The sequence below is a fragment of the Eublepharis macularius genome, chromosome 9 (assembly GCF_028583425.1).
Source record: "Eublepharis macularius isolate TG4126 chromosome 9, MPM_Emac_v1.0, whole genome shotgun sequence".
Lineage (NCBI taxonomy): Eukaryota > Metazoa > Chordata > Lepidosauria > Squamata > Eublepharidae > Eublepharis > Eublepharis macularius.
The window spans coordinates 32,325,883-32,342,185 of NC_072798.1; the positions used below are offsets into that span (position 1 = coordinate 32,325,883).

Below are 16,303 nucleotides of genomic sequence, written 5' to 3' on the forward strand. Positions count from 1 at the left end.
TTGAAGAAGTGGCTCAGCCATACCTTTGATACATTTTTTCCTAAGTACTTCCCTGGTTTGAGTTGGTGGAGAGTCTGTGCCTCACAGGTGCAGGTGGGCTTGATTTGCATCAGGACCAGGTGTGGAGGGAAAGGGAAATTAGGTGCTCCCTGGGGTTGTTCAAGTCGAGAAAATGGCACAGGGGGACTTAAGTCCCCTCTCCTTGCATACCATGGACCTGATCCAAATCATGCCCGGGAGGGCATGGACTCTGAAAACATGTCTGTCAACGCATCTAAGAGACATACCTAGGGAAAATGTATTGTGTAGTTAGGCCCATCACGATTTATATGTTTTTGCATCCTTCTTCATGTACTACATTCTACACTCAATGTTTGAAACTAATTGCATTCACAGTGTGCAGTTCATCTAGCATTTTTTGTGGCTTTCTTCCTTGATTTCCCGATCACATGATGATCATTCCTCCTACAGGCCTTTCCTCCCTTTGCTCTTCCATTGAATAGAATGAACTACCCTACAACTTTTATTCTCCAGGCTTCTCCGGGCCACACAATGTATGATGCTGGATAGACACCATGATCTTCAGACTTTGGCAGGATGAGATAGCCCCCCCCCCCGCCGCCCAATATCCCATTTCTAGAGCCTGTTGTGCTTATGTTGTGACTCTTCCTGAGTAACTTTTCAAATCTGCTAGCTGTACCTTTCATGTTGTATTTTGTGTTTGTTTTAGAATGAAGTTATTAGTCAGCAGCTGGCTGTCATTTTCACTCATTGCTATGGACCCTATCCTATCCCAAAGCTTGTTGAAATCAAACGCAAGCAGACTTCTCGTTTAGGTAAGTGTGCAGTGAGTGGAATTTGCGTCATGTGGCATCATCAGCTGGGCTGGGCTCTTGTGCTTGGTTACTGGGAGAAACCAAGTTTGATAAAAATAATGACAACAACAGCATAAGCACAACCGTTACTGAAATTTCATAGAATCCAAGGATAGAAGGGACTATTAGAGCCTCCAGTCACAGCTGAAGTTAGCTTATCTTGTAGTATTCTTCTGACACATCCAGGTGCGCTGATCATGTTGCTTGAAACTTTTACACACACACACGTGCATTATAGAGTGCGTCCTTTCTGTTTTTGCCCCTGCACCCCACCAAGGGTAGCCTCTTCATTATCCCTTCGTACATCAAATATAAATGGTGAGATTCCACAGAAAAGCATACCTGGTAGCTCCTCTGCAGTTGGGGGCCTGTCTTCCTTTGGAAACCAACAGAGTTGGAGGCAGAAAAAAATGTGTCTGCATCCAGATTTTTTCCATCCATTGAAATTTGAGAGAAACAGACTGCTAAATTTTCAGTTTGTTTTCCAGATTTGTTTTGATGCAAATGACATGGCTATATTAATGCCAGGCAGCCTTGCAATGTTAATGGCGTCAAAAGGGTATAAAATTTAGTGACTACACAAGGAAAGAGAAATTGGTATTGCCATGCATAAATTCCTGAAAATATCTAGTCAGTGGGAAAGAACAATGGAAAAGGCTGAGAGTATTGGAAATTATTGAAAAGGGCCTGATAGTAATATGGCCAGTATCATAAGGCCTTTATAGAAATATGTGGCATGGCTACACTTGGAATACTGATCCATCTTTTGTATCCAACCCATCTTTTGATCCAACCCACACCTCCACCCTTTTCTTCCCTTGGGTATGGTGGGCAGGGAAAGGGGGAAGGGTGTCCCATTTGGAATGTGGATATCCATGAGATGTTATTTTATTGGTTTTACTTATTGTATCTTATTTATGATTGTGACCCGCCCCGAGTCTGCTTGCGGGGAGGGAGGGCTAAAAATCTAATAAATAAATAAATTAAATAATAAATTAAAAAAGGATGAAGGATTTGAGACTTTTTAGAGTTTTTTTAAGTAGGACACCATAAAGGCCTATGAAGATATAATGGTATAGAGTGGAGACTGGAAGAGATTTCTTATTTTCTTTGAGATCACCCAATGAATTGATTGTCAGTAAGTTTAGAAGAGATAAAAGCTAAATAATATTTGGGAAGGAATCATAGCATAGTGGTAGAGCACACACTTGGCCATGCATAAGGTCCTAAATTCAAATGCAGTCCTAAATTCAGTCCTAAATTCAATCCAATTAAAAGGATAGAAAAAATTAAAAAGACCTTTTTCTGAGATCCTGGAGTGCCACTGCCAGTTGGAGCAGAAAATACTGGACTAGATGGACCAATGATCTGACTAAGTATAAGGCACCTTCATATCTTCATGTGTCCGTACTATGTACAGACACATGTGGAATTCACTGCCGCGGGATGAGTTGATGGCCATTACCTTAAATGGATTTGGAAAAGGGCTGAATGGTACCATTACCAGTGGTTATTAGCCATGGTTAGGCATTTCCATGTTGAACTGTAACATGCCTCTGAATACAATAGAAGAGAGCTGTTGCCTTCATGCTCTGCTTGGGCAGCTTCTTGGAGGCATCTGGCTGGCCACTGTTGAAAAGAAGACACTGGTCTAATTAGACTCTTGGACTCATACAGCAGGGCTGGATGTGAACCTTAATAATGTTTTCTTAACAATATTTATTTGTATATTTTATTTTACAGAATCTATATCCTGCCTTTCTGCCCTGACAAGGGGCCACAAATTGAAGCATACATAATAAAACTACGTTTTAAAATCATTAAAACCAGCAAAAACACGATCATTAAAACCATTAAAACTAGAGCTAAAACAATGGATCACTACCCCTTTACAAACAAATTTCTGGGGAAAATGGTTTCTGTTCTATGAATACTTAGAATCCAACTGTTTGCAACCCACTTCTCACAATTATTTTTTGCTGTATTAAACCTTAAAAATTGATATTGTTTAATATTGGAAGTCACCTTGTCTAACCACTAATGTTCAATTGTAAATTGTTGTTTTGATTTGATGTTGTTGTTATATTTAGAAAATTCAATAAAAATATTAAAGAAAAAAACTAGAGCTAAAATAGATACATCTCTGTATCTGTGATGCTTCTGAGGAAAGGGAGTAGGTAGAACAGAGGATAGACAACTTCTTATTTCTGCTGCTGTTGCAAAAACATTTTCCTAAGAAATAAGAATATTAGAGCTATCGCTTTACATTTTGAATCATTTTGTATCTGCGGACCTGAGACAACCTGGGAAGCATAACAATAAAAACTTTAACTATCAGAGCTAACAAAAAATGTTAGTCTTGTATATTTCATCCTCTACTTTCATTACAATCAGTGGATCGACTACAAATGAGGTCCCTAGTTTTCTATTTTGGGCCTTTTTCTCAGTTACAACACTGCTCGGTTGGCAAAACAGAGCAAATTAAAGCAATTGTCCATGCTAATGTAGGCACACAAGTGGGCCAGCATTCTATTTATCTTGGATGTTACATCACATTTTAAGCTCCTTTCTTCTGCTAAAGTAATAGGGAAAGAAATAATTTAAAGAAGGATGCGAATGCTGAGATCAGTTTTAGCTAAAGAGAAGAATAGCCAGCTTTGGAAGAATAGGTCAAGAACTTTTTTCAGAATCATCTCTTTGTCCAGAAATGCTACATATGAAGGATGCATATTCCCTTTAAAAGGATTAAAAACATGCTTCAAAGGTTTTGAGTATACTTCTTATAAATTCTATTAGAATATGAAACAGAATATATTCCATCTCAGACACTTCTCCAAAATAATTTCAGAGGTGGCGTGTGCTGCAGAAAAACAGGTATCCTTAAACTGTTGCCTTTTACCTCTGATAAAGGATCAAGCATGCCAGTCTTCAACTTGCTTTCTCCTGCTCATTGTCTTTTTTATTCCAGATCCCCATTTTCTTAACAATAAGGAAATGTCAGATGTTACATTCCTTGTAGAAGGAAGACCTTTTTATGCACACAGAGTGTTATTATTTACTGCATCCCCAAGGTAAATTTATGTTTATATCTAAACATGACCAAATTCATGCGATTATCGGGGGGAAATATATATTTTACATAACAGGAACTTGCAGTGGAAGGCTATTTCATCAGAACAGATGTTTTCAGAAGCCACATACATTCCTAATGGCTTACATTCTTAAACTAAAGACTGGGCAAGTTTGAGGCAGTGATGTTAGCTTATGGTTGTTGTGGGTTTTCTGGGCTGTATTGCCGTGGTCTTGGCATTGTAGTTCCTGACGTTTCGCCAGCAGCTGTGGCTGGCACCTTCAGAGGTGTAGCACCAAAAGACAGAGATCTCTCTCAGACACTGAGAGATCTCTGTCTTTTGGTGCTACACTTCTGAAGATGCCAGCCACAGCTGCTGGCGAAACGTCAGGAACTACAATGCCAAGACCACGGCAATACAGCCCGGAAAACCCACAACAACCATCGTTCTCCGGCTGTGAAAGCCTTCGACAATACATCGATGTTAGCTTAGGTAAGAAAAAAATCTGATAGAGACCAGAGTAAGGGTTTCAAGGTATGAGGAATGGAATGCAAAGGGAGAAAGGAAGATGTGATCTTGGATACCTGCCTTAGGAAAGACAATATTAAACCCATCGAAGAAATAAACTGCTGCAATTAGGGATGCTTATGCAATCTGCCTTCTGAATATCACCCTAGATTTTGGGGTTCTGCATTAACAGAAATGTTTTCCAGGACAGTTGTCATCAAGTCTGAAAAGGCTATAGTTCTGGAATGGAAAAAAGGGGAGGGGACCCTTTCAAGCCTAACTAATTAATTTTAACATTCTTTCTCTTTTATGCAACAGAAGAGCAGTGGAGATGATCTTCTCATCCCTAGTTAAAATATACCAATTTGGCTACCACTGGCAAGAGAGCAGGGCTGGCCCAACCACATAGACAAACTAGGCAGTCACCTAGGGTGCCAGGCTTTGAAGGGTGCCAAATTAGGCAGAAGTGATTGTAATGGAAAGTTTTAAAAAATCAGTATCTGTTATTATTTTTACATTGTTCACTTTGAATGCCAAGGAAATAAAATAGTAAAGAGTCCAGTAGCACCTTTAAGACTAACCAACTTTATTGTAGCATAAGCTTTCAAGTACCACATTTCTCTATGTCAAATACATGACACATACATCGGACAAAGAGAACTGTCTCGAAAGCTTATGCTACAATAAAGTTGGTTAGTCTTAAAGGTGCTACTGGATTCTTTACTATTTTGCGACTACAGACTAACACAGCTAACTCCTCTGGATCTACGGAAATAAAAGTAAAAATTCATTGTAGGCTTCCAGTATCTCTTTGTACTGAACTGAGGGGTGGGGGGTATCAAAGTCATAATTTGCTAAGAAAGCCCAAAATCCTTGCTTTGGCACTGTCTGTGAAACATAAAACACTGTGATGTCAGGCCATACTAACCATTGAGAATGGAGAGGGGGAACGAGAAATTAGACTGTTGCTTTTGGTAGTTGCCAACTCTGGGTTGCATAATACTTGGAGATTTTGGAGATGGAGCCTGGGGAGGGTGAGGTTTGGGGAGGGGCAGAGCTTAGGAGGGTATAATGCCCTAGACTCCACCCTCCCAAGCAGCCATTTTCTCCAGGGAATTTAGCTCTATCATCTGGAGAGCAGTTGTAATTCCAGCAGTTCTCCGTCTGGATGTCAGCATAGACATGTATTATTTGTTCAAGCCTGAATGATCTCTGTTGGAAAAAAATGTTTCTTTGGGGATTCTGAGCCCATCAATAAAAACCCTTTCCATTAATCTCTCCACCTTTAGTGGCTGGCTACAAAGAACAAGGCCCTCTCTGGAGTGGTATCCTCCTCCTTATAAAACTGTTGGTTGTGGAGGCCTGACCCACTCACCATCTTTCATGGTCTATCTAAGACCTTCCTGTTTGTCAGGGCTTTGGTTAACTGGTGCTGTTATTTCTGCTTCTCTTGGATGTTTTGACTGCTATCTTGATTACAGTTTTTTAAGTTGTTTTAATTACATTAAGTACCCCATTGCATTTCACAGGCAGTTTTTTCCCCTCCTATATTCTTTAGTTAAGAAAAATTAAATAGCTCCACTAAAACAAATACCTTTAATGCTGAATTTGCCCAGTATCATTTTAGGGATTTCTGCCTGCTGATACAATTTTTTAAAAAAAAATTGGGCATGGCAGTAAAAGATTTAAAATGTGCAAGCACGAATATAAAAATGTCTAAGCTACTGGGATTTTTCCAGCAACACATACAGGCCTGGTTTCTCAGTGTTACCATCTCGCTCAGGTTTCTCGTTGGCTATAAAAAGTTGTCTTAACCTTTTCCTATGACTTTAACAGAGGTTTCATATGCAGAAATCAGCAAGCAAAACTTTTCATGGTGAGGAGCTAAACATTATCACCTGCCAACTGCTGTAAATCAAACTACCACTAACGGGCTAGACTTGGTGACTGTTTCCAAAATTGGCAACTCACATTTTTCTGCATTTGATAACCCAATCGTAAACATTTTGCAGTACTGAAGTAACATCCTTGTAATGCTGATATAATTTGCTTTTTACATTGACATACTAGTGTATATAACCTTTTGTACCCAACTTAAGGATTTGTTTGCTGGCAATTATTTTCACAATCTACCTTGATACATTATCATAACAGAAACTTTTGTGTTTGCATGGTTTTGCCTAGGTTTAAAGCCCTATTGTCCAGCAAACCAGTATCTGACAGCACTTGTATCGAAATCAGCTATGTGAAATATCCCATTTTCCAGGTAAGAGCTGAGTTCCTAATGTTTTCTACTTAGTTCAGAACAAACAGATGATTTTAAAACATCAGCAAAACTTTCACTCCTTTTAAATAGGAGCATTTGACATGCTTTAAGCTAAATCATAAATGAATACTATTTATCTGTTATATGGTCTATATCAGCAGACCATGAAATAGTTAAATACCATTCATGTATATTCCATATGATAGTGCAACATCTGTGCTGGACTGGTACAAAGCTAAAGAAGTCAGAACTGCACACCAAGATACCTCCATATCAGGAAAGAACAACTACAATCTATAGATTGTGACAATTAAGCAAATTGTAGCAGCCAAAATCTACACAAGTTCCTGAAGATTCACAAGGAAACCTTAGAATTGCAACTAGCTTCTGAAATTCTCTCAGGTTTACTCATATCTTTTCAGGTCTGACTTCAATTTATAGGATATATGGATAGCTAGCAAGATCTTGGAAACTAAGCAGGCTCAGCTCTTGTTAGTACTTGGATGGGAGACCATCAAGGAAGTCTAGGGTTGCAACACAGAGGCAGACAATGGCAAATCATCTATGAACATCACTTGCCTGGAGTCACTATAAGTGGGCTGTGACTTGACAGCAAAAAAAAAAAGATTTTTTAAAAACCTGAGATTGTTGAGATGCTGGATTCTGCATCCAATTTGTGTGTTATCTCTCTGGATTTATTGTTTCTTTTGCCCCTGCACAGACTTGAATTTTAGATGTAGTAATTCATTTTCCTTGTTGAATGGAATGGATCTCTAGTAGTCATACAGTCCCTAGTTAGATCATATGTTGGACCCTTGCTTGTATGTATGGCGGAAATAGATCATAGCGGTTGACCACATGAACCAAGAGAGTCTGAGATCAGCACGGGAGTTTCCATCTTATTCATTTATACTTGCATTTAGGGGGACCTTATTGGTTTGGAGCTAAAGTACTAAACCAGTCATACATGTGTGTGTACACACACAAAATAAAAATCTCCCTTGCAAGCTTCTTGATTGTTTTTTTAAAGATTATACCCAAGAAGCCTGACTACAGTTTTTTAAAGGACTCCTGTGCTTTTTTAACATCAGTGTGACAGACATTAATCCAGTAGATTAAGCTTTCCCCGTTGTTGAATCTACATGCCAGGAAAGGTTTACCTACTGGATTTCTTCCTGCCATGTGTCCATAAAGGAACAGGACATCTGCCAGAAAACAGTTTACATTCATATGGCATTACAGCCAAAGGGCTCAGAATGCATTATGTTCTACCAAGGAAATCTGCTCAGAGGCCTGATGATGCTTTGATGCTTTTATGCACTATCAGCTGTCCCAATGCACAAAGATAAAACTGTGGCACCACCGTATTTTATCTAATAAGTTTGTGTGTTTATTAAAATATTTATATCCCACCTTTTTTCCTGGTTCAAAGTGGCTTATAAATGACAGTCTAAAACATTACAATTTAAAACATACATGGCAAAGCTCTAAATAACCTCCCTTTCTCCCCAAAGATGCCTTCACTTTATATCCCTTTAAAATCCTTGGCAAATAAAATGGCCTTGCAGTGCCTCTTGAAATTGTCTATAGACAGTGACCCCCCCCCCACCCCCCATCTCCTCAGGGAGCCTGTGCCATAAAGTGGGAGCTGCAGTGGAGAAAGCATAGGCTTTGGCTGATGGCAGGCAGGCTGCCTTGGGTGGAGGTTTCAGTTTCAGCTTCAGCACCACAATTGGTGCACAGGGACTTATGGGAAAAGATAATCCTTTAGACATGAAGGTCTTGGGCCTTAAAGGTTTAAGGGTCATAACCAGCATCTTGAACTGGACATGGAAACAAACTGGCAGCCACTGTAGCTGTTTTAAGACCGGCAAGATATGTTCCCATCAACCTAGCCTCGAAAAGTAGTTCAGCTGTCTCATTCTGGGTTGTTTTCAAGAGCAGCCCTACATAGGAGGGCATTACCGTAATCTAACCATGTAGTTACCAAAGTAAGGATCTGAGTCTAAGAAAAGAAAGTCAGCAAACTAAATGCAGCTAATGGAAGTTTCTCCGACATTACATCAGCCTCCTTTTCAAACAGCAGGGCTGGGTCCCTGAGCACTCCCAAGTTCTTAACCTGTTCTATAGATGCCAGCTCCACTCTATCCACTACCACTGGATTCAGTCCCTCTAAAATATCATCCTTCCCAACCAGTATCACCTCTCTTGTGTCCGGATTCAGCTCCAGCTTGTTTTGCCTCGTCCACTTGAGAAAGCCTCAAAGCACTGGTTCAGGCCTTTTCTCCTTTGCATTTTGAAGCAGTGTCGTTGTTCTGTTGGTGCACAACAATTTCTAAAGCAAAGATTGCCCTGATCATAACCAAGTGGTACAGCTCTGGGGAGGGAGAGGAAGCTGCAATTGCACTGTGGTGCTCAGTCCACTTCTTTGTTTTGTTTTCAGCTTATTATGCAGTATCTCTATTACGGAGGTGCAGAGTCACTTCTCATTAAAAACAATGAAATAATGGAGGTAAGAGGCAATTTTTATCAACAAGTGATTAGCTACTTTTATAAATACGCAGAGTAACAGTCAAATCAATAAAGAATTTCTGCAGATTGTTTTTATTATTTCTTCTCTTGCAGTCTCAGATGTAAGAAGTAGTTGTAACTAAATAACTTGCAGAATATCTAGTAAATATGTAAAAGTAACAGGAGAATAATTAAACAAGGAAAAGTTCATTCATGTAGCTCAAAGAAGAATCCATAGACAAAAACTTCACTTACAGTTCAATCCTAACTCCTGCTGGAGCGGTGTCGTGCGGCCGCCCATGTAACGTTGGTGCCATCAGTTCTCTCCCAAAGGGCTTTCAGGAAGGAGTTATGCTGGCAGCTGAGCCTGGCCAGATGCAGCCAGCAGAGCGCACTCTCTTGTTGCTATAGAAACTCAAGCATCCACCAGTCACAAGAGAGGCACAATTGATACCACTGAGAGTGGCAGGCAAAGGTGGACCTGATTCCAGGCTGCAGTCATGGCTGCTGCCTGCCGGTGCACTACCCTCCCCTGAAGAGAGTGGGTGCATAGGGCTTGATCACCCAGTGCCCCAACAGAGACACTTGGCTTGAGAGGTGCCCTTCCCAGCTCAGAGGGGATGTGCATCCAAGATACAGACAGGGTGCCTGCCCACCCCATTTCTGGTAAGGGCCAGGCTGGCAGTCAAAGCACCTGCAAGCACCCACCCCCATCACCAATCCAAAACACATGCACCCCTATTCTGGAAAAGTAAAAACAGAAAGGCAGCAGTACCAAGACATCCATGGCCATGCAGGAACCCATAGCCCCTGACACTCAGAACTAGCCCCCAATTCTCGGTGCCAGGTTCCCTAGAGACAATGAGACAACCGAACTGACCTGCCCCCAACTCCACTGGCACAGGGGTTTACACTCCAGGGCTGCTGGCCATGGCACCCTTGCCGCCTGTGTGAAACCCTGGCAGGGTGCCACTAATAAACTCTGCTCACATAACTTGTTTATGGCAATGTAGCTGCCAGATAAGACAGTTAGGTCCCTAAGCAATCTCCCCGCCAGGATTGCTCCGCTTATCTTCCTCTTACCTGGCTGATTCAAAGTAATGGAGACATGAAGTCAGGAGAGCCGGTTTGGTGTAGTGGTTAAGAGTGCAGGACGCTAATCTGGAGAGCTGGGTTTGATTCCCCACTCCTCCACTTGAAGCCAGCTGGGTGACCTTGGGTCAGTCACAGCTTCTAGGACCTCTCTCAGCCCCACCCACCTCACAGGGTGTTTGTTGTGGGGATAATAATGACATACTTTGTAAACCACTCTAAGTGGGCATTAAGTTGTCTTGAAAGGCAGTATATACATTGAATGTTATTATTATGAAGGTAGTATAATAGAGCTATCACAGCCCACAGACCCATGTTTGTTTCTGGAAAAAACGGTTTGGCAGGTTTTTAAAGTATTATAAAAACCTGTCAAACTCCTTTGGTCAGATATTAAAGGAGAATGAGAGGGAAGGAACATGTGGACTCTACAGTTTGCTGTTTCCTTGTCCTGTGCATTTTTGAATATCCTCATAGTTTTCCACATTTGTTCTTTTGGCTTGTCATTTATTGAGAACAGATTCACTTGGTCTGGTCTCATGATGGCATTTCTTCTTTATAATACAGAGAAATGAGTAAGGAATTATCTTATTAATGGAGCTTAAGGATTTACTGTAATTCATTTGAGGTCTGTTTTAGGATGTTAAGCAATGAACAAAAAGAGGAATGAAGTGGAAGAGAGAGGCAAATTTAAAGCAGATGCTAACAATGTGTTATCCCGCAGCCCCCAAAACAGACTGCAATAATAGTTGTTTTTCTGATTTTCAGCTTCTATCTGCTGCTAAATTTTTCCAGCTTGAAGCATTGCAACGACACTGTGAGATCATCTGTGCAAAAAGTATCAACATAGAAAACTGTGTGGATATTTATAATCATGCCAAGGTAAAATGTAACTATTAATTCATATGCACTGGACTATGTATCTTTACCTGTCTTTGCCACTATAATGGTCAAGGGACAGTTTGCTAAGAAATGAAATCAGTTTACCGTATTGTCATTATTCAGTTTGCTACTTAAATGTAGCACCATGTTTGTGACCTCTATTTTCCAGACTAATCAATTCATTCAGTTGCCTTAATAAAAACAAAAAAATGGAAGTATCTTCCTGAGATGATGATGTAACTTAAGGGCTAAGAAGAAGCTAGGAAGATGCTAGTTAAAAATCTCACCTTAGTTCTGAATTGAGTAGGTAGCCTTGAGCAACCAACGGTTCTTTCAACCTCCAGTACAACCCCTGCCCCTTCCCCCACCAAACAGTAATATGGTAACTGCATGGGGCTTTTCTGCTTTTGTCATCATAAAAATGTGTGTTTTCTGGAAATAAAAAATGTGTAACCTCTGTGCCATTTCTTATCTTTAAGATGACCTGCAGCCATGAGCCACTAGCTGCAGTTAGCTGGTGGAAGAAATAGGGTCATCATTTATGCTCACCATTAGTATGTGAGAGCTTCTGTCATTACCTGATGCCACTAAATTAAGAATTTGACTACAGGAACCACTAGTTGTTCTCCTCCCTAGCATGGAAAGAGGGCCCAGGGAAGCAGCTGCCACTCGGGGTGGGCTCACCCCCAAAATCTGGGTAATCTGGATGTGGCTTTCAGGTATTTAAAAAAATCCTGTATCCCTGAAATCCAGGTCAGATTTTTTTAATCCAGGTTAGAGAATCCCGGCCATTATTCCCTATGGGCAATAATGTCTGGGGCAGGAGGGTCTGCGGAGGGCATTTTTAAGCAATCACCACCAAATTTGCAGGGAACCTACTCCTGACTGTCTGTTAAAGACTGCCCAAATTTCAAGAGGATTGGATCTTGGGTGTCCAGTTCTATGGGGCCCTAAACAGGCTGCCCTCAGCCAATCTCAGTTGTTTCTTATGGAGGAAACATTTCTAAGCCTTTTAAACTCCATGGCTTCCCCTTCCCTTGCTTGGGATGCTTTGGTTTGACATAACTTCCTTACAAGCTTATTGTTGTCAAACCAGAAAATCCCATTGTTGAACTGGAGAATCCCAATGTCAAATTCGAGAATCCAATAAAGAATTCCTTTACTGAGGCTGAGGGGGGGGGATTAAGCCTTGCCGAGCTGTGGAGTTTAAAAGGTGGCCAGCAGCTGCTTGAAGGGGTCTTTCTGGAGCTCAGGTTGGAGAGGGCAGAGTGGGATGGGAATCAACTCTGCCTGTTGCCTCCTCCCCTGCCCTGCCAGCCTCATGCCACTCTCCTGCAATGGTGCAGGGCTTGGCTCCATTCTCGCTGCTACCCTCTCACCACGGCTTCATCTCTGCTGCAGCTGCCCACAAACAAATAATCCAGCCCAGCAAAGTGTGGGTGCCAGGATCCAATCCAGGGTTTGCATAGCCAAATTATGCAGAATTGACATAAATCTAGCTGGTTTTTTTTTACTGGTTCCCAGACCTAGATTGCACACTCCTGGCTGCTACCCTGCTAAAAGTAGAAGTGAATGGAGTCAGAGTACATGCTTGTAATGAAGTCTGGTTTCTAAGAACATCTAGCTTAATTCTGTGTTGCACAGATTCACATCCTTTACAAAATTGTTTAAGGTGTACCTGATTTGTGTTCATGCAAATCCTTCCTTGAATGATCTCTTCAGTAATCTTAAATTTCCTTCCTCTGAAGATGGTTTGGAAAATTAAACCCATCACTTTCAATAATCTGTAGCCAGGATCAAAAGAGTTTAAGGATTTGGGTAGACCCAGTGGGATCCTGAACATTTTTAATTGAATAGAAGAGCCACACACTAAGTTGTAAACTGTTCAGTTTCAAATGAATGTTGCCCATATGATGGGCTGTTGCTTCAGAACAAGCCTAAATCCCCCTTGGACATGCAGAACTAATTTTGCAGTTTAGGGGTATGCATGTTTGGATTCTGGCCTATATCTGTGCAATTATTTGAAAAAGTTATTTTGGTTTCTTTTATATCTTTTCTCCCCATTTCTTCTTTTCAGTTTCTTGGAGTCACAGAACTAGCTTCCTATTGTGAAGGTTACTTTCTAAAAAATATGATGGTTCTAATTGAAAACGAAGCTTTCAAACAGCTGCTGTATGACAAGAATGGTGACTCATCTGGCCAAAATGTACTGCAAGATTTACAGAGGACGTTGGCAGCACGGATCCAGTCGATTCATTTGTCATCTTCAAAGGGTTCCATTGTATAAAGTTCAGGAAGGGTCCGATGTTTGGAAAAGGCTCTGCAAGTGAAATTTTTCTGATGCAGTTTCTTAAGTGAACATACAACAATCTTTTTCCTATTGGAGTGGTTGTGGGCCAAAGGTGCTGTCATTTACTTGAATCTTCTCTTGGACAAGAGGTTGTGGTACATGTGGCTCCTATGGTTTTGGAACTGCAAGGATATGTTGCTATCCTGTGAATTGCCATTTGGATTTTGAACGTGGGAAGTGTTGTTGTGCAGCTAGCACCAACTGAAGCAGCCGGGTCATGCGCCCTCATAAACAGCAGAAGCCCCGCATAGAAGAAGGATGCCATGGAACAATTATTTGACAAAACCAACACATCTGGTTGTTTTTGTTACACAGTGTCATAACCTTCTGTCCAAAAGGTAGTGTCCTTGTCCCAGAGTCCAGTTGTATGATGCATTTAAGAAAGGAAAAATAACATAAGACCTGATAGGTACTGTTTAGCAAGAGTCAAAGAACTGGTAAGACTGTTAAAAATGAGAAAATATATTGGTAAATTTTTAGTAGTGGGAACTTTTTAAAATTGTTCATAAAAATGGGGTGGCCTTGTAGTTTAAAAAAACCCTATTTCTTAAGCTCCAAATTTCATTTTCAGCAGAGTTGTATTTGAGAATGTATGTGACATGTTATATTTTCTTTTTGGTTTTTTTCAATGGTAAAATGTACACTGTGTAAACACACCTGAAAAGGTTCAGCTCATAAGCTTTAACCTTAAAGTGGTATAATCTTGCCTAAATGGCTATGGTTACACGAAAGAGGTACATTACCAAGGACTCTTACAGTAGTTTGGGGTGGGGGAAATCTGCATGCTAATTGTGGTTTAAGGTTTAAAACAGCAACAAAATTCAACATGCATTTGCATGGTAACAGTACCTGTGAAATGTTACATTTGTGCTTCATTTTGCCAAGCAAAAAAATTGCTATGTTAGTTCTTAGTCAAATCAGATTTGTGGAAATATCATATTTCAGGGTTTTGTTTTCTGAACACGCACAATTTCCGCAGGGAAGAGTTTTAAATATGATGATTTCTAGTTATTATATGAAAGAGATAATTCCTGGGTCGCTATTCGAGGGAAATGTTGGTATTTTGCTACTGGACAGAGGTTAAGATTAAGATGATTTATTTTAATTATATATTGAATATGTACTATAGACTGATTTCTTGCCGTAAATTGAGAATGTGTAGAATATATGCTTATGGAGGCCAGTAACAGGCCTCAAGCTATTTAGCAACATGTTTTTATCACAACAAACCTATTAAGTGCCACACTTATTCTTGACAATTTACATTTGATCAAATTTTCACAAGAGGATTGCAGTAAAGATTTACTAGATTCATTGTCATGCTACCTTTTCCTTGGTAAAATTGTGTTGGTTTGCCAACCTCCTTGAAGAACTCATGGCCAGATCATAGTATTTAGAAGTTTTCATGGTAACAGCACAGAGTAAACTCTAGGTCTTTTATAAGGTGCTACTTCACCCTGCTAGCTTTTTGAAATGTTCCGAAAATCAGAGACAATGGAATAAGAAGTTGCTCTGTAGCTCTGAACTGCAGATTCTCTTAAGTTGTTTTAAACCATTCCTGCAACAACGCTGCACATTCTAAACTACTCATAACATTACAGAGGCAATAGCATGGCAACTTAATAATGAAGTTTTCTTTCTTTCTGCACCTGATAATATCATCTAAAATTGTATAGAATGTGTCTGTAATGGCAACTTGCCTTTCTGTGAATGTTGCAGAGCTTAGAGGGGCAAGAAGCTGGCCAGTGTTATTGTAGTTCCCCTAGGTGCTTCCACTATATTTGCTGTGCTTCCCTGGATACTGAAACCATGCTACCCAAATGAAGGGTAACTTGTAACACATCTAAGACCCTCATGTTGATTAATTGCCAAGTTGCCAAATAGTAAAGTGTTGTTTGACAATGCTGCACAAAAGACTGCGGATGTTTTCACAAGTGACACCAAGAGTCTGAAATGTATTTGTATGATACAAAGCAGGCCATTTTAAATTGAGTGCACATTCTATTAACTCTAACTTTGTGTGCAAATTTCAAAATCAAAAATCAGTTCTAAGCACTATATTGTCGAAGGCTTTCACGGCCGGAGAACAATGGTTGTTGTGGATTTTCCAGGCTGTATAGCCGTGGTCTTGGCAAGACCACGGCTATACAGTCCGGAAAATCCACAACAACCATAGTTCTAAGCACTGCTTGTGAAAAGTGGCCTAAGGATGTCCAGGCTAGTAGGACTAGCCTATGAGTACCAAAGGGAAAAGTCTACACCTGGGTCCCATTAATAAGAGATTTAGAAATCATTGGCTATTTGTTTAGAGGCTACTGCTCAACAATTGGATTGTGAACGGCAGCTTGCATGAATGTTGACCTCATCTGTCAGCCACGTATTCTGATTGTGTTAGCTTTCCAGAATTTTTTCCGTATTGTTCTTCCCCTAAGGGAAGAATAGGCGAATGGAAAGATGTTTGATTTTCCTTAAATCATTAGCTCTACAGGTCATGCAACAGATTTTAATGGAACTGAATCTGCCACTAGACTTTTTGGACAAATTAACATACATCCCCCCCACTCCCATCAATGAATTTCATCCACATCATTTTTAAAAATAAAGTCTCATGAGGGGAGACGATTCCTCAGAGGAGAGAGACATTTCAATATCTAGTTGCTAGATAAGAGGGTATCATCCCATTAGTAAGGTACTGCCATTCATCCTAAACAAAAAAGCACTCAGCCACCAAGCGTGCTTTTTTGTTTAGGGT

The 16,303-nt window shown here is 40.4% G+C and overlaps 1 protein-coding gene across 3 annotated transcripts in view; it reads left to right on the top strand.

Moving 5' to 3' along the window:
* Nucleotides 1-15,390, top strand: part of ABTB3 (ankyrin repeat and BTB domain containing 3) — a 270,752-nt gene extending 255,362 nt beyond the window's left edge. For all 3 annotated transcript variants that reach the window (XM_054988430.1, XM_054988429.1, XM_054988431.1), the window contains 6 exons: nt 731-836; nt 3,844-3,946; nt 6,638-6,719; nt 9,163-9,231; nt 11,088-11,201; nt 13,279-15,390. In XM_054988430.1, the coding sequence (XP_054844405.1) occupies nt 731-836; nt 3,844-3,946; nt 6,638-6,719; nt 9,163-9,231; nt 11,088-11,201; nt 13,279-13,488 (684 nt within the window). In that variant the 3' untranslated portion in view covers nt 13,489-15,390. The remainder of the gene's footprint in view (nt 1-730; nt 837-3,843; nt 3,947-6,637; nt 6,720-9,162; nt 9,232-11,087; nt 11,202-13,278) is intronic.
* The last annotated feature ends 913 nt before the right edge of the window (nt 15,391-16,303 follow it).